This window comes from Apteryx rowi, unplaced genomic scaffold (genome assembly GCF_003343035.1).
Source record: "Apteryx rowi isolate R43461 unplaced genomic scaffold, aptRow1 scaffold_1158, whole genome shotgun sequence".
Classification (NCBI taxonomy): domain Eukaryota; kingdom Metazoa; phylum Chordata; class Aves; order Apterygiformes; family Apterygidae; genus Apteryx; species Apteryx rowi.
Window position 1 is genome coordinate 79,791 of NW_020447373.1, and position 19,732 is coordinate 99,522.

Sequence of the window (19,732 nt, forward strand, 5' to 3'; positions counted from 1 at the left end):
TAATCTCCTCATTATTAGATCCCCTCAGTAGAATGCCAGCTTAAAGACTTAATATTAACTCATCTGCTTCATTGACTTGATACAAATTATTCAGAAACAGTTCTGGATGTTAACAGAAAAACTAAATGGATAAAGCTGAAAAATTAAACACATGGAAGTCTTTCCAAAAACTGGAGAAGATCCTAGATTCTAAGTCTTATTTTCACAAACAAAATAAGCACTTGGGAAAAAACAAGTAATGGTATTTGGGTGCTTACTATTACAATATAAGTACAGTGTAAGTTTTTTTTTTATTATTATTTTTTTTTTTACTCTTGCACTCAGGTCCTGCTTCACTGATCATGGAAACCAGTAGCCATCCTTGAACTAGCCTCAGAGTGCTTTGGAGTAGGCCCTATTAGATGAAATCACCTAAATGTAATTAAGGCTTAGCATCTAAAAATATTTAGAATTTTGGCTGTTAATCACTTAAAGAAATGGCAAGGAAGAAGAGAAGGGCAAAGAGTTATCCAGTAATTAGACCACAGATAATATTTAATGAAAATTGGACATTTTGGTTTTGATCTCACAGAAGACTTTTCTCAAGCTCCTGCCAGTATTTTTGAGCATACTGAAGCTTCTACTTCTATTTTGTAAGCAATAATTATCTGATTTTGTTCAACATAGTCTCAAACTAGTATATGAATGAAGTAATTTATGTCTAAAAAACAAATAGAAATATATTTAAATTGCCAACCAACCATTCTTTGGTTGGTCAACATTGCAAATGGCAATCTTTCATATTTAAGAAATTCTTAAATTATCGAAGAGAGAATGAAGTGACTAGAAAAGGAAATATTAAAATGCATTAGATGGAAATAACTAAAATTAGATTTCTAAAGTAAAAACAGTGCTAATTAGGAACTTCTCATTATTGTATTTGAGTAACTAATTCATCACACATTACATCTGCAACTCCTGTACTTTATTTAATTAGTTCTGGAATATCATCATAGCTCTTGCCTTTCTGGAATTATGATAAGCATGACAGAAAATGTTATTGCCATTTAATTTTTGCACAAAGTTTTCTGACTCCTGCTAGGTAAATTACCAAAGGTAATTAATTGGTTAAATTACCAGTCCTGTTCTATTTTGTTAATATGATTCAAAGTAGTTGGATGAAATCTAAAGTAAAAATATCAGACTTAACTGCCAGTTATGAGAACCTGAGTTAAAATCATTTTTTCCTTCAGTGTCTTTTGTTTCTCTAAACCAGCAATGTGAAAAATAAGTACATTTATTCAAGACAATCATCATTACACTGAGCCTAGCACAAGTTTGAATATAGAAGTTTCCAATGGGACTTTCAGGAGCAGGAATTTGTTACATAAAGAAAAGTCCCATTTAAGCCAATGGAAACTGCCTGAATGATACAGAGCTGATTAAAATCTTCTGTTTGATCAAAAATCAAAGTTTTTTTATTTTATTTTTATTATGGGGAGGGAAAAGTAATGTTGTTAAGTTTTAAAGTCAGTGAACTGTTAAGGGAGAAAAAAAAATGAACATCATGATGATGATGTTTTGTTTCATACTTTGAAATGACAATTATTTCCTTTGTAAAAATTACACAGTTGTGCCCTTCTCCTTTACATGCAAACAGTCTTAGCTGGGGCAGAGGCACTGAGAAGAGCTGACACATTCTGCCTCAGCAGAGCTCACGGGCTTTTGCAGAGAACCATGAGCTCTTCCGAGCTAACCCGAAGCTTACTCCCATTCTTTCATTTCCAAGAAACTCTACTAAAACCTGACATAAAATGAAAGATAACAACTTTGGTAGTCCCATACCTCTTTCCATTTATCCACCTCGCATCCCTTCTTCAATCTTCCGGGGGGGGGGGGGGGGCCAGAGCCAGGAAAGGGAGACAACTTTGTGAATACTGTCTGAATTTCCACCCTTACGTCACCCAACTGAAGCCTCTCACTCACTCAGGGTTTGCTTGTGGGTTTTGTTCTGTTTTGCTTTGGTTTTGGGGAGGGTGTTAAAGAACTAAACCAGTTCTCTCTCCAACTTTGCTCTCAATTCCTGTTAGCAGATGCAGTCTCAGGTATTTCACCCTTTCCCACATGTACTGCAGCTACTCATTCTTCTTCATTTTAGCATCCCTCTTATGAAGGGACTCTGCACATACTTTTTGTATATGCTTTTTTCTCTAGCCACTTCCCCCATTTAAATCTCTTTTATTACCTGTCCAGCTCTGAGACTGCTGTGACAGTCAGGCACGCTCAGGGCAGACACAGAGGCCTTTGTATCCAAGAGATATGAAGTCATAAACTAACTTTTCCTTACTTGTGGTTTTTGATTGTGAGGAGGTACACATCAACTTAGGGAACAGTATCTTGCTCCTTCCACCTGCTCAGTTCATCTCTTTTCCCTTCCTCTACCCCAGAGGGATAGGGGATTCTGGGAGTTTCTTCCCAGAAAATTTTCTCCATTTCACACTTTTTTACTACCAACAACTCCTCTTCCTTTCAGACAGAAACCATTTGGAAGATCATCTGTTCCAACCCTGTAGGTAGATGGCTCACATTCTGTCCTGTTCCCAGAGTAGAATAAATACAGAAAAGCCATAGGATAAGCAAAGGATGTCCTGCCAGTGAGGTGGCAGCTCTAGATGCTCCTTCCCAGTACCTGGGCAGGGGACAGTTCCCTCAGTCAGATTTGAGCTAGGGTTCTCCACACTTCAAGCAGTTTCTGGCCACTTGGTACAGTGTAAAAGGACAGCTTAAGAAAACCACCCCTGTTTTCAGCTGTTTTCAAGTAGCAATTACTCTCCACCTTCCCCACAGAAGTAGGCACCTCTTTTACATCCAGTGCTCTTAAGTGCCCCATTGCTCCTCAGCAGTTGTTACTGAGGAGCCCAGGGAGCTCCCCTGTCACAGTACCAGCCTGTGTGAGCCCCCCTCCTCTGCACCCTTCTCCATGCATTCAGAGGGATGCTAGGCCCCTGGCTTATACTGTGTGGCACTTCGCTGGGCCATGCAACAGAGCACCTGGGCTGTAGGCTCAGCTTTCTGACTCTTCTTAAAGGCAAAGTCATAAGGTTAGGTGTTGGTGACGGGAGTTAAGAGGCTAGCCCATTTACAGCCTCCCTTCTAGAAGTCCTTGTGCTCCCAGTGACTCAACTATAAAATAATGCTTTTTTCAAAGTATTAGAATTCTGTGTTTTAACCAGCTGTTTTAACAAATGAACCAGTTGAGCGTCAATCAATCAATCAGGCTTGCCTTAAGTCCCCAGCCTTCCGTGTCTGATGAGTTACCTTTCAGATAAAGCAGGACACTTGCTACAGAACAGCCCTAGCCCTGAAGTCTTCCACCAGGCAAAATAAACCCTTTTCCCCTGTATTTGTAAGTATCACTTAATGTCTAAACCAGCTCTTCTACTTCAGCAGAGATGCAAAGAACTTTTACTTTTTTTTAAAATGCATCATTTGTCCTATTTAAGGTTTCAGGCTCTATATAACTATACTCCTAGGAATGAAGATGAATTGGAGCTCAGAGAGGGAGATGTCATTGATGTGATGGAAAAATGTGATGATGGATGGTTTGTGGGTATGTTTTAATTTGGTTGCTTTTTCATTTATGTTTTATTCATGACCTTTGTTATCCTCAGTTTGTTTGGTATTTTATAACCTAATTAAATTTTGGTATTCAATATAATAAACCTGAACCTGGCTTTATCAGGAGAAATCTCAACCAAAATCCACTGAAATTAGTGGATGTTTTGGAACTGATGGCCACAAATTGACACATGCCTCCAGTCTGTTGAAAAGCACTGTTGTCATTCTCATGGGACACAAAATGAATTATGCATTATTATGTCTCTCTTCATTAAGACCTGATGAGGTAAAACTTATTCACATGAATACCTCTACAGATTTGACTACTTCTGAGAAGCAAGTATTACTGAACAAATACAGGTTTCATAAGTAGGCCTAGAAAAAAGTGGCTCAATCATTCCATAAACTTTCACACATACTCTGGCTAACTTTATCATCTTACTAGTCCTTGGCACTTCAAAAATCCACATTATTCAATTACAACTGACAGTGTTTAAGTTAAATGATTTTCATGTACCAAGTTGAAATTTCAGCACATTAGATTTAATACAAATTTTAATCAGGCTGAACAACTTAATCAGATATGCCTCTTCTATTTGTTTTTTCCTTCCTGCAGTTGTAACTTGTTAAAATTCACAACTCTCAAATTAAATTCAAAATAACTGAGTTGTATTGTAAAGAACAGTAAATATTTCTACCATTTGTGAAATATTAAAAGAAAAAAAAAAAAAAGGGCCACACTTGCATAGTGATTTCCTGTTGTTTCCCATCTTTCATCTATTGCTTCTAATTTCAGGAACCTCAAGAAGAACCAAATTCTTTGGTACTTTCCCTGGAAACTATGTCAAGAGGCTGTGAATTTTTTTCCTACTTATTTATGCTGCATCTCTGCAACACATCTGCAAAAAGCTGCTAGAAAACATGCTACACAGGCCTTCTGTTTTCTTGCTTGCAGTCTCAGATAGAGGCCATCTAGTTCATCCTCATCCCATCCGCCAAACCTTCCAGCAGTATTACAGCAACGACTACAGCGTGAATAGCTAAACTTTTCTGAAACAAGAGGAATTGTTTCAACATTTAAGTACTTGTTGTTTTAAATATTTTTTGAGACTCAAGAATAGGAAAAGCCTGATGACAGTTACACAGGTGAATTGCCATGGGGGGTCAGGGTGGGCTGTTCCTGTTTTGAGCATTAGTGGTACTATCATGAAGTGCTATGGAAAAAAATATATATTTTTTTTTCAACATGCACGCATTACAGAGGGGAAGTTGCTGTTTACTATTAAAAAAAAGTTGTCTGAGTTTCAAAATTCTTTTTAGCTTGGCAGCATATGTTGCTTTCACTTTGCTGTATCACAGGTTTGCCTATTGTACTGGTTTACAATGTATGAAAAATTATAATACAGATTTTTTGCCTGCACTTGTATGTTGTAACATATGCACAGTGATTGTAAAATCTCAAGCAAGCATAGCGAAAAAACAGGGGAACTTAGTAGTGTTCTGAATGGGTGCAATGGTATTGGCTAAACCATTTTTCTTTTTTCCCCAAAAAGCTATAGTGCTTTTTGTTAAAAGGTAAGAAAGTGCAAGAGGCATGAAACCTTGGTAAACAGGATTTAATGAAGAGACAGACAATGATATAAGCATAGACAATAATAACCTGCTACTGATGTCTGAATTTAAATGGTTATAATCAAAATGTTGTAATAGTCAGCAACATGAAATGTGAGAGTTTAGTGTTTTTACGTATCACATGAATTTTAAGCAGGGCTTAAACAGTGTTAGTGCAAAGTTTTCTAACATAGCCACCTGAAAAATATTCACAAGTATCATGTACTGATTTTATTTCACTACATATATATGTTAACAAAACCTGAGTTACACATTCTTTTTAGGAATTTAGTACAGAAAAAAAAGTCACAGTATTGAAACTGATACATTTTAGGGTTTTTTTCCTGAATGAAACAAGTATTTGAAAACATACACTTTCCTTAAACAAAGGTAAGCATAATAATATATGAAATTAAGGCACAGGATGATAATGACTATGGCTTTATACAAAAAAATTCAGATTTGGTTTCTTCAGCACCTTATAGATGGCAAAAGCTTTTACTGTGTTTCTCATGGGTAAAGGATTGAAGTTATCAAAATGTATTTAGTCGCTGTAGCATTTTGTACATATGTTTGCTTTTTTTGTACAGAGCCATTTTGTTGTTGATTTAAAAAAATATTAAGTTCCTTATTTGATCGTTGCTCTTTTCCACATACAGAACATTTCAATGCATTTTTCTTTACTTGCCCCACTTACCATAAGGACATCTGGATAGTGCAATTCTGTAAAATAGCATTTTACGCAGAATTTTATTAATTAAAATATGGTTTACCAGCCAAATCTAAATGTACATATGTCTTTATTACTCAAAAATGTCATTAAGACAAAAGTAAAGAAACATCTTTGTGCAGCATACCTTTATTATTGCAGATTTCATGGCAAAAGCGTTATATTTCAAGGCTTTCAATTTTAAATTAGATCTGCATGCAGCCTTGCTGTGAGATTAATACCTATCTTTGATGCCATTTATGATTGAAGACTTAAATATCTGTTGCCTGTGATATTTAAAAAGTACTGTTTCTACTCTGTATCTGATTTAGAAAAATATATACAAGTTTTTCATACCTGGCTTTCAGGTAACTGACTTTGAATTCTTACAAGCAAAAGGTCTCTGTGTTTTGGTTTTTTTTTTCCTTGAATAGACTTCTAATAAATTTTGCTTGGAGTACACAACCGTTTCCCCCCATCATTTCTCAAAATACATCTAATATATAACGTAAGTGTTTGCTACTAGTCAGCCTAAATGCAAACAGTCAGTTTTTCCTTGTATGGAGATTTTTTTCTGCCACTAAACATACAGGTTATATATACAGGCAGTTAGCATTGCCCTTGCTCAACAGTCCTGTACAGCACTCAACTGGTCCACTTCAATGTCATCCTGAAAAAACTTGCATACAAAAGCAACATTCTGGATTTCCTCCACTGACAGTGCTAATACAAGATGATTTTTCTGTTGCCAGAGCTACCCTTCATTCCAGAAGCACAAAGGTAAAATATACAACTGTGAAACCTGTCAAAGGTTCCTACACCCTAATCCTTTCCTTTAACAAAAAAAAAAAAAAAAAAGATTTTTGGGGATCATCTTACACTTAGCACTTCAAGTAAAAACTTCTAAACAAGTTTAACAACTGGATGTTAAAACAACCAAAACCAACCCCCCCCCCCCTCCAGTGAGAGGCAAGCCCCACCCCAGTAACAGTTTTTACTAGTGTCTCATGTGCTCTTTAGTCCCCTGCTCCTCCAAGTCACACTGGCCTCCATTGCCAGGGTGTTTCCTCCCAAACACTGTATATGCTGTACTTTTTACCACTGAAGAATTCCAGCAAGCTGCATTTTATCATGAATCATCTATTCCTTTGAGTCCGATCTACACTCAGTTTTTATCTTTACAACAGCCGTGCTGAAAAACAGAAAACTGACACTCCTCAATAAATATAGCTATATGGAGTATAACCTTTGTGTAGACCAAGTTAACGTTATCAACAGGGACAGCTGTTAAAACTCCACTAAATAAACTCCTTTGGGAGTATAAATGTGTCTCTACTGGGAGTGCTTTCAATCTGGACCCGGCCCTACTAAGGCAGTACTAGTCTCTTTCAGGTAAGTGTGTCCTTCCCATGCAAAGTTAGTTTAAGCCTACCATCTGCATCTCTTATAGCCTTATAACCCAGATGAAAGGAACACTGGATGAAACAATCAGATGTTGTGTGGTTTGTTCTTGCTGTTGTACAATCCAATGTGCCAAACATAGTTGGGACTTCACTGAAGTACTGCTTTGTACCACATACCTGTAAGAAGCAGGAAGTACTGTGCTTTAATAGAATCTTTTTCTGTAAAAGCTAGCCTAATATTAATAAAGGCAGGAAGCACAACTGGTCAGTGTAGTCTCACTAATTCTTATGGCCTACAAAAAAAAAAAAAAAAAAAAAAGATGCCTGAGCTACATTTCAATGTAGTGATATATTCTGACCTGAGCAAAGGGTCACCACAGCAGTTTTAACATTCTGTTGCCAGCACTGAAGCAAAGCATGTTGTCATGCTATTCTGTAATGCCCGGTATTTACTAGTTGCCTTTAAACGCTGATGTACAGAAGCGTGACAAGAACACAAGGTGCTTCCTGTACATTTGAAAAAGCAATGCACAAGCTAATGTGAAGTAGAAATTATGAAGTAAGTAGTTCTAGAAGAACCTTAGGTCATTGCTAAGTATATTCTCTTACAACTTTTATAGTTAGTTACACGGTGAAACCCTGGCCTTGCTCCAGGTAACAGCAAGCCCTGTTGAATTCAACAGGGCCAGAATCTTCCTCAAGGATTGTATTTGTAATAGTGTTTCTATGTTAGTTTGAAAAGGAAATTATGCAAAAGAGAAGCATTAAAGCAACTGAATGTCTAGTTTGCACTGTGCAGGCAAAGCCCAGAAACAGTTTAACTGTTCCCACTATGAAGCACAGAAGATACTCCCCTACTCTAGTATCTAATTTGCAAGTCAACTTAAAGTCAAATTATATGTGCCTCCAGAGTCACAACAGCATATTGAAAGAGCAGAGACTTCAGGGGGGTTTTTTGGTTTTGTTCTGAAGATGTTAATACAGCACAAACCCTTGCTCCATCCAGTACATAGCAATCAGACCACAACCTGAATCCATCCATTTACAGAGTAGGGAAGTTGCCAGACCAAGATGTAGAAATCGATGCCTCATCCATACACAGAAAGCAGGGGAAATATTTAAGGCGGCAGCTTTTTTCTTACAACTCTACAGGTAATCAATATCAGCATCATACCACTTGTTTGACTGGAGGGAAAAACTGCTGTTTAAGTTTTATCTTCCCCCTTTTTGTCCAGTAAGTTGTTTTTAAAATCATAGCTAAAATTACCCCACAGTATCTGTTATTCTCATCAATATACTGGAATCACACTCATTAGCAAGTTACAAATATTCTTCTACATACCCACTGAGAATACAATGGAAATCCACTGAAAGGGAAACAAAAGAATGAATGAATTCTTGCTTGCACTATCCTGAGTCAGATACTATTTAGGCCAAAGAAAGTGATGCGCATGACCTACAGGCTCTCTTATTCATGTATTTTGTGTCACCTCCAAAACAGGAATAATAGAAGTTTCTAAACTAATATGTAGTGATGAAACCAGGAAAGAGCCTAAATAACCCTACACGTACAATTTTTGGTCTAATCCTGGTTGTTGGTTATACTGCACAGCTTAATTCTTCAGCAGCTCTGCACCCAAAACTCCCAGCTCCTATCTCATTTGCATCTGTGTGACTCCCATATATAAAATTACAGAGTTACACCTTCTAGTATTATATTTAACTTATGTTTATTCAAGAGTCAGAGATGGAGTGAAGCTTAATTTGCATGTGATAGCAGATGATTGTTTAATATTACCAGAAAGTAGAAGGCATTCTTACTAAAATAGCCTTAATGCCTATAACAAATATCCCCTTGCAATTTTCTGAGCAGCCTTTAAGTTATGTCACATCTAATTACAGATAGAGGTTTCCACTTGAACAGAAAGACATTACATCACAAGTGACACATGGGAGCCAGGGGGAAATGTTGACTGACAACCAGAAATGCGTTGCTAGGTTTATCTTTGGTACAGATACACAGTTCTCAGCAATTTATGTTTCTCGCTGCCAACATAAATAACAGAATTTGAAGCCATTATTTCATCACCCATATACAATGCATAACAAAGTAACCCTCCTACATTTTCCATCCATCAGAGAAGACAGTAAAACACACTTCAATAAATATCCCAAGAATAATGTAATTATTTCTATTTTCACCAGTGAAGAATTACCAGACACTTACACACAGTGACTCTTGATCTCCCTCCTTAACCCCACCAAGAAAAGGAGGATAAAAGAAATAAACTTCTCTGTTGCAAGCCACTGTTTCCTTTCACAAGAGAGGGTCCTGTATTCACCTGGGTCCACTTCAGGTGACTAGCCCTACCCCCAACTGATTTTTAATGGTAGTTTGCTATTTAAATACCTTGAAAGACCTGGACCTTTGCCACTTTCTTGGCTGTCTTAAAATACCTCCATTTCATTTTAATGTATTACAATGCTTTTTAGAAGTGACACTGAAGACCCAAAGAAATGGACTGCCGTAAGTATCAAAAGAATTATCAAACCTTCAGTCACTTGCATCAAAATTTTTCCCTGACAGAGTTAAACATTCAGCTGAATGAGCTGAACAGAGTTAAACATTCAGCTGAAAACAGCACTGCAGATGGGAAACTGCAGTAACTGAACATGTCGTTCTAAGTAGGTCATCACACTGTGCCCATCGCTGTGATTTGCTAGATATACCCAGAGCACGGCATGACTCAACTCATGCTTCCCCTGCTGCAGGGCAGTGGTCTGGGGTTTACACTCTGAACTGTAATGTGAAACATGTACAAATACTGGCTAGCTCCAGACCTGCTGAAGGCTTTTCTTACACTACTGCTGATTCATCTGTTATACATAGGTACTTTTTATACGTAGCTTTGGAAGTATTTGAACAGGTGAGAATCAGCCCCTCCCTCAGACTGTACAAGAGAATAAATTAAAGTGGCCAGCATCTGAGGTAACAATATTTATATGCCACCTTTTATCCAAACAGCTCTATGAACTATTTATAGCCTCTCTTCATGTACTACTGCAGCCAACTGCGAGATGCAAGGCACAAAGCAACACTAAGCACAATTTGAAGTGGCCAGTATGAAAGTCATACCCCACCAAAAGCATAGGGAGATATTTAGGACATGAAAAATATCTGCTAGTCACCAAGCCATACCTATATATATATGTTCTGAAGTAAGCAGATTTCTAGAGGGGTGCAAGATTTCTGCAGCTACTACTTAAGTCACAGGGATCTCTAAAGAACCAACGGTCAGAGAAAAAAAAGATTGGCCCATACCTATGTCAGCACCAGATAATCATGTCTGACATGGTTTTAAGTTACAAAAGATCTGTTTTTTAAGCTGTTACAAAAAAAACCTGACTTTTCAGCAGCAGACATCATTTTGATATATGGTAACACCTGAAACTACTGCTTAGTACCCAAGCTTTCTTGGTCTTTCACAATCCCCCTCTTCCTCTGTTTACCTATTTTATCACATGGTAATAAACTGCACAGCAGGGATCAACCTCCTGCTGCCTATTTGTACAACACTTAAGAGTATTCCCTACTTTAAGGTTTTAGCCATTGATTAAACACAAATAAAAATTACTAGATTAAACTAAATTGTCACTTACAGATGTATTTTCACATGTACATCCTTTATCTCAGATAACCCATATTTCTCAAACATCTGCCCCTTTGAAGTCTTCCAAAAACGCACAAAAATCAGAGGTGGAGGCAAGGTGATTCCTGGGGGAGAAAGAACAGGCTATGCTGGAAATGGAGGCAGGCAAGATCGAAGAGAGTTGTTTCAGGCCTTGGAAACAGGATACTTGGCCTACTTAATGGAGGCGGTCTCATGAACCACCTTCTTCCTTCACTACACACACCTTGTACTTCTTCCTCTAACGACAACTCCCCAAGAAAGCCTTAGAAAGGCAACTGTTAGATCAGATCAGGCTAGGAGGAGCGAGATCAACAGGGGAAGATTTGAACTTCTATAGCAAGAGGTGTGGCTGCATGCAGAAGTCAAGCTATTTCTTAAATTCTCCAAGCTCCATGGACCTCTTACTACCATTCCTCAAGGTAGCCTTAGCTACTTTTTCCTCCTGTTCTACCACTCTGCCCCTTCCTATCAACTCTAGAGGCAGGAGGATTATCAAGGGAAAGGCAGCAAGCTATGGAAGCATGAGAGAGAAAGGAGTAAGTAGCAGCTCTGGGGCAAATTTACCTTTGCATTACCTGTACGTGCCTCATACTGACCCTGTGAATCACAGTGCCTTTCTTTACTGTTGTTCCAATTATAGTGGTTTTTACAAGTAAGAAATGCTGTAATTCTGTGGTAGCCTGTTCAGGGTTTTAGAGTCTTGCTCTTGCACCACATTATCCAGAYGGCTATTAAAAGCATACCTGGAACATCTTGGTCATCGTTTTCATTACTGAAATTCCAGAAGCTTCCAAAGATGCAATGTGTCTACTGCATCAAGCCATACCATACATGCTGAATAACAGCTTCCACAGCACATGATCAGTATTGGTTAGAAGGTCCTGACTTTAAACATCTTCACATTCTCTCACATGAAGAGACTTCAGCAAGTTATTTTTAAGCTCTGGAAAGTGTAATACCTATTGTAATTGCTAAAATGCTATTGACAGGCTAGAGAAAAGCCCAGCTTTCAGGGAGACTTTGGGGATTTCCATGTGGTTTTTTGGTTTTGGGCTTTGTTGTTTGTTTGTTGTTTTTTGGCAAGGATTGTAAGCAAGACAGTTTCCAAATCTTTATTCCTACAAAAATTTCTGTCAGAAGAGGTTTACTCACATTTCAAAGCACTAACTGTACATACAATGATTTATCTGTCTTCACATTGTAGAGACAGGATTACCTTTGAAAAATCTGTGGAGGGATTATCCTCAAATTCTGGCCTGGATTTCTACAGTACTAGAAAACTTCCAAAGTTGAAGCTCCCAGCTACAGTATGAATGAATAATAATAACTCACATTGACATTACACACCTAAAGGCAAATTCCCTGTATACTGGAATATATCAATAGCAGATGCAAAAATATTAGTTTTAGGTCTGTGTATATTTAAGTCTGTACATACGCATGTCCAACAGTTTTCACACTAACTGTTCAGGATACAGTAACTAGATGTTGATAAAACTGAAAAGTTTACCATAGTTATGTTTCTGCTGGTTTTGCCCCACTGTGGTTATATCTTTCCTCACAATACAGCCAATTTTTTTTAATGTTTTCTCAAAGCTATGCACTTACCCCTACATTCACTGAACAAAAAGCAAACACGTCCAATAAGAGCAAAGTGTGAAATGCATAATTAATTACTTTCACTCAGTATTTTCTTTTGCTGTTAAGAAAACTAATTCATGGACATGGACAAGTGACAGTATCCCTTTAACAAACAGAAATCAAAATTACAATGAAGAAATACTTTAAGTATAAACTAAATATAAGTGTTAAATCTGAATAACTTCAGTGCACGTCAGAACTTTCAGAGATCCAGCTTTGTGGCTAGTTACATTCTAAAGCTGCTGATCTCTGGCTCACATCCCATCCTTATACTTAAAACAGAATACCATATTTGTCTTTCAGCTGTTGCTGTTTGTTATGACCCAATAAACATGGATAACTCTTCCATAGCAACTGCTGTTAAAATGTTAAACCCAAGCCACAAGGTGAAGGAAAAATAGATACTGAATACAGTAGTTTATGGAACTTAAAATGACAATTGCATATTAAAAAAAAATTCTGATGTCTGTTTCTCAAAAAAAAATATATATATATATATATATTTTTTTTTTTTCAAAAATTTGGCACTGTGGACCACAAGTGAATGTGGCTTTACATGTGATCTCATCATTCGTGTATGAAGTCTCATCTCATGTGAGACTAGAAACTACATCAAGGTATCAATCTAAAAGGTTGACACACGCCTTGGAAAAAGCCTGGACTGCTCTGCACTTAAACACAAGTACTCTTTCAGGCTTAATGCAAAATAAACTATTTTTCATTTCTAAGCTTCCTAGATGTGTAAGTTTTGAGTCACTAGACTAATACAAAACCATAGCAGATCTCCATTAACAAAGGTATCTATCTCTCATACACACAAACATGCACTAACACACACAGAGCGGTCAATGGAAAAACTCCTATCGAATTCAGTGGTACAGAGTAAGCCACTGTGGACCATACCCCGATACTTTAAATTCCACTGACGTCGCTAGTGTCTCCAATTGCCTACGGGACTCCAAACACCTGGAGCAAGCCCAAAGGAAACACCAGGGACACAGCTTCAATGGCATTCTTGCTGTTGGAATGCAGTTGTATATAAGGACTTTGCTCTGCTCTGGTAAATATGAAAGGCCCTATCAAAGTGCACTTTTTTGCAGCTCAAGATAAAAGCAAGAAAGAACCAATTAAAATGAAAGCCAGGAGAAATGTCAGAAGTCAGGAGCCCCAGACACCTAGGGCAGCTTTACCTACTATTTTCCTTCCATCTTCTGCAAATGGTACACTGTAGTTAGTAGCATCTCTAGACTTATCACCTGTTATTTACAGTGGAGGACATTCTCAATAAATTAGAAATATTATCCTACTTCTGAAATTATAGACAAGAAAAAGAACAAGAACTGACTCAAAGATCATCTAGAGAAAGGCTAACCAGGAATAAAGTACCAGTCACAATTGTACAAGCATGAGTATTTTCTTGTTTAACAAAATTACTGTTCTTTCCTTGACACTTGAATTCAGGCCTTTTTCCATATATAAACTTTTGCTACCAAAAACAAACTAGAAGAAGGGGGAAAACATGGTGTTTCCACTGGAAAAGAGACATACACACACACAGGCTCCCAAGCTTCATGGAAGCTGATGGAAATTTTACCACTAGCTCAAAGAAGGACAAGGTTTCTCTCATCATCCAGTAATGGCTAAGAGAACTATTTTATTAATCAGAACATTATGGTTTGGAAAGAAATCAGAACACTATGGTTTGAAAAGAACAGGAAGTAAGAAGACTCAAACATAAAAATCAACCTCTTGATTCCCTCAGACTTCTTCACCGTCCCTTTAAAAATTACAGTAAGCTTTCCTCTGGAAGAGGTCAGGAAGTTAGAGATACCACATTGCAAAAAAAGGCAAAATGATGATGTGTTACCTAAACATATAATATGACCATAGATTAAATCAAGAAATAATCATTTTAGAAATACAAATGAGACTTTGTTTTTATTAGAGGCAGCGCTGGGTGTCCGAAGAGTTATGTTACAGTTCTGGAATACAAATGTCATTACACACCTAGTGAAGTATTCTAACTCTTTTCCTGAATGTACCTAGCTCTATAACATATATTATGAAAGAGATTTCTTAAATCTAGCACTTTCTATCTATTATTCATTCAGGTAATGCTGAATAGCAAGCACATCAGAAGACAGTTTAAGAGGCACCTTATGTTGCATTAAAAAAAAAAAAAAAAAAGCGTCAACATGTTGATTTATGAAGCTTACTGGATTTATCTGCTGCCCTGGCACGAAGTCTTGCTAACTCCATTCCAAATTTACTCCTCTGGAATGAGTTTATTCAGCTCTCAGTGCCAAAATGGGCTTTCACTTCAAACCAAATAAGGCATCAGCTTGCCAAACTTGGAGGTGACGTTTGATTTTAGCTATTAAACAGAGATGAACCAGTGATAACTGAATGAGCTGAGAAGAAAAACAATTCCTTTCTTACAGTCAGTGTTGCAGCCCTAGTCTTTAGGATTCTCCATCAGAACTGCTACAGGCTGTCAAAACAGAAGTATAAACCCTTTTCCATACACAACAGAAAAAACACATCCTCTCAGAAATCATTCAGTTCTTAGAAAAGTAATTAAGCATGCGAATTGTGAAGTGCTTCACAACTTTTTTTTTTTTTTTTTTTTTGGTGCTAGGAATCATAATTAAAATAAGAGTTGATGTTACATCAGACTCACAGAGAAACCAATAAAGGACAGGAAATTTCTTCCCAAGCCACAACACTAATCTAACCCATGCAAAACAGACAAAGGCACAGAAGAAATTCAGTGATGGAAGCAACACCTCCAGCAATCAATGCACTAACTGGAATCATAAGAACACAGATGGAAATTCAATACATGTATATCTTAGTTTGCAAATATGTTACAGACCTAAGTTTTCAAAATAAAGATGAATGGCACTTCAATGCCTGAATGCAACATCAGCATTTTACTCCTTTAGACACTTTGAAGCACCTGTCATTTTACATATGTCTCCAACTTCTCCTTTGCCTTTTTTCAAAATTAGAAGGAAAACAAGAAAATCAGTGCCCAAATTTCAGATAATACAAAAGTTCAGAAGAAAACATTGGTGGAACAAGTTTTTTAAAATAGAAGATTTAAATTTCCACTTCAAACTTGCTTAGACATTATGGAACAGATTTTTGAAATACATGATTTCAGTAAAAGATTTACTTTCCACTTATTTGCTAGTTAATTTAGGTCAGACGATTAATGAAGGTTTTAAAAGGCTCTAGGACACCTATTCTACACTTGCTAAGTAGGAAGTTTCTTGGAGAAAATGAGTAGGCTTAATTCTTCAGCTTCTGCAATATTTTCAAAACAAATTTATGACCCTTACAAAATTAATGTGAAAAGAAGTACAAGACACAACATTCCTGGCTTCCTGAGCCTGCAGACAGAAAATTAAAAAAAAAAAAAAAAAGCCTAAAATGAGGGGACAGTTGAGCCAAATTGTTTCAAAATAACCACAAAGCTGAAAGGGAGGGGAGAGAAAGAAGCAAAGAGTTGTAGGAATGCCCCTCCCCAGCTCACGTGCCATAGATGTATTTGCAGCAGCTAATGCCTGGGAAAGGGGTACAGTACTGGAGCCCCACTCCTGCTCTCTTAGCCAGGGGCATGAGAAGAATACCAGAGCTGCTTGTCATACCAGCTAGGAAAGGGAAAGAGAGGATTTCTTCTTTGCCAGGAGAAACTGAGGGTACTGCTAATTTATCAGAGGTCCACTAACCAAAAGCTGATACGAAAAGTTTAGCAGGATCCAAGTTATTAACCACTACTGCTCCCTGACCGTGCAATTAGGAATAGCTTTGATCCGTATATGAATAGTCCTATCTTATTGCTTTGGGAAATTGTTTTAAAATAAGTAACTTTTATTAAAAGGAGACTTCCTCTATACCCACRTTCTCTGAAACAGAGAACAGGCCATGCAGTAGGGAATATTCTGGCCTTTCACCTCTGAAGAGCAAGTTTAAGAACATGCTGTTCCACACATGCAAATGATTTTCAAGCTCCATTTAGTATCCTAGGCTGTTAGTGCCTAAATTTCACAGAGGCTCAGTTCAGTACAGTTTATCATGACAGAGACTAAGCTCCAAACTAGGACAGGAGGTTTATCACACTCCTGGCTTAAAATGTACATGTACTCTGAAGAGAATTTTGTTTTTTCTGCCTCTGCCAGGGTTTATTCTACCTGATATTCTGCAGCCTATAACATATGAGATGAATCAGTGGTAAACATTTGCTATTTTTTAACCTCTATTTATAACTCAGCCTGCTGATTTGTCAGGAAAACAACATTTCCTTCCATCGAGGCAGAGAAGCACTAGGAAAGAGAAAGGAACCTGTCACCTAGAACATTCTGACATGAGTTAGAAAGCACACCTCTCAGTAACTCCGGTGGTAAAGGATACTGCGCCATGGGCACAGTGACTTGGTTTTCCAAAGCCAGCAAGGTAGCATGGTATGCAATGATGAATTAGTGCACCATGCTACTATTCTTATGCCTAATTGTTTGTCTCTCCCCCAAAGCCTCAGCAATTAAGCAATGTGAAAAAATTCAACAGTTTGGGTTCCCCCCCCTTCTGGTCCAGGAAAAAAAAAGAGTGGTTGTACACTTCAGATTGCACTGGGTAGAAAGATAACACGTTTGGCACAGATATCAAATGCCCATCTACAGAGAGCAAAGGATTGCTTCAAACGTTATGGTTAGTCACACCACAAACCAAAAAACTAGATTATGATTCAGAGAAAGCTATTTTATACACAAATGCTGTGTATAAAATACACATAGCATAATCACAGGATTAAGTGGAGGTATACTTGCACATAAGAAAGGTTTGTAATACTAATGATCTTACAGTACAACAAAACAAGAAAAGCTATTAAAAACAATTGTTTCTTACATAGAAGCTTCAAAGGCACAAGAAAAAAAGTCTGACGCCACTGCACATTTTCAAAAATTCATTTTCATACCTAGAACTATAGACTGTTCAGACTGATTATGAAGGCCAAAACTAAGAGAGAGAGAGAGAGCTATGCCTGGGTATGAAGTTTGAGATCTGCACTGCAATTATCTTAAAAGATTCATCTTACCCAGTTTCATATGGTTTCATTACAAATAATTTTTTCATTTCAAGACTTGCCTATTTAGAAGTCGCTCAGCATTTCTAGCAAAACCTGTCTCACAATAGTATTCCAATATGTAAGATGCCTTAAAACTAGACAGGGTAAAAGAAAGTAGCCCTTACTTCACTGATAAGAAAACACCTCTGTTTAAGTGGATAAAAGCCTCCAGTTTCAATCCAGCTCAGCTGATCATCTTGGTCTAGTATGAAAAAAATAAAAGGCTTCAGGGAGATTAAAAACAAAAAAGTATACTTTCTTAAAAGCAGTCACTGAAAAGAAACTAGGAGACAGCCTTAAGTAGCATGTATCAATTCACTACTGCCTCCTAAGCTGAAATTTTTAAGAGTTACAGAAAAGAAGAGTAAATAGACTTAAAGCTCAACTAGTGTTACATCAATACAAGAGGACCTAGCAATCACTGTCTTGAACAACAGCACCTTGGAGAGCAGGTCACCCTTCCTTTAAAAAAGGCAGAATAAATCTTTGAGCCATTTACAACAGAATCCAGAGCTCAGTCATATAAGCAGATAACTTTCACTGAAATTAAGAGAAACTACCTGCCTAGAAAAAGGTTGAGCCTGCTCTCTCCCTAAACATATCTAATAATATTACAAGTGACACAAAAGCAGATCTCAGTAAAAGAAAGAGAAGTGAACAAACTTTATAGACACCTTAACCGATTATTTTTACCAACTAACAGCCATCCCAAACTGACCAGATGTCCACCCTTCAGTTACTTCACCAGCAATCAAAATGCTTAGCATGATTTGAAAGGAGCAGGATTTCTAAAAAAATATAAGCCTGTGTATTAAGACATAAGCCAATAACTTACTAACAGGAATTTGGAAGAAACCTCCCAGGTGAACAAGTTGTTATACAAGTATGGAATGTTCTGATACTGGAAACTGTCAGGGTCTGGTCATAGGTTTGACCTGATACAGCAATTCTTATATTTCTGAATCCTTTTCTATCCAAGAGCACTGCAGACTTCACTACTTGAGACTGCCAATACTCAATGACAAACAAAAAAAACCTGCCCATGAAGAAATTCTTTAAATTAATACATATAAAATGCCATGCATTCCCACATACAAATCAAAGAGAATACAGAATTCACTAGGAAAAGACAAAGAAAAAGGGTACCAAACACTGGAGTGTTTTCATCCAATACAGGTAACGGGGAAGAAGAAAAAAAAAAAGTGAGAAACTGAAGTACTACTTAGTGATAAATTCTGACCTTGAATGTTTACCTTCAAAACACACAATACATTTGAGCCACCAAGCCTGGTATCCCTGAACTAAACAGCTGCCTTGTCTTACTGCTGTAATGTGCTATCTTCCTTCACATCCATACAGTAAGCTGTGCTCCCGTCAGCTCATGACAGCCATCAAACTGCAAGCAAGGATCTATTTTCTAGTTCCTCATCTATTTATCATCATTTTGGGGTGCTGGATAAAGTTGATTTGCTTCTTAATGGAAAAGTCTTTTGAGCCACTGATTTCAATTTAAATGACTACACTTTTACCAAAATCCCTGAAGGTGCCCAGCAAAAGAAAGATCACAAGAGTATGAACCTGCATTTTATTCTTCCAGTTTCAGATACTTTTCTAAGCAGGCTACAGACAGTAAGAAAGCAAAGTGCACGGAGTGAGCAAAAGCAGGTAAATCCTCTGCCATAAGGAACAGAAAAATCTTTTCTCAAAGGTAGGAAAATATTATGGGGACTGTTACTATGCCAAAATATATATCATTAGTTTTTATTCAACTGTTCTGTCCAAGCTCTAACTTGCTATTGACCCATTCAAAAAAACAAAACAAAACAAAAAAACTAAAAAAACACCCCAAAGCTCTGCCTGACAAGAACTGTAGATACTGTCACAAAACAGGCCAAATTCTGGGCAAAGACATGCTTAAAAGAACATCACTTTGCTAATATCACATATAAAG

At 37.3% G+C, this 19,732-nt stretch overlaps 1 protein-coding gene across 4 annotated transcripts in view; it reads left to right on the forward strand.

Annotated features, from left to right (window-relative positions):
• The window catches only part of SORBS2 (sorbin and SH3 domain containing 2), a 79,010-nt gene extending 74,534 nt beyond the window's left edge, over window positions 1–4,476 (forward strand). For all 4 annotated transcript variants that reach the window (XM_026080780.1, XM_026080798.1, XM_026080804.1 and 1 more), the window contains 2 exons: window positions 3,483–3,589; window positions 4,394–4,476. In XM_026080780.1, the coding sequence (XP_025936565.1) occupies window positions 3,483–3,589; window positions 4,394–4,455 (169 nt within the window). In that variant the 3' untranslated portion in view covers window positions 4,456–4,476. The remainder of the gene's footprint in view (window positions 1–3,482; window positions 3,590–4,393) is intronic.
• Window positions 4,477–19,732: the final 15,256 nt, after the last annotated feature.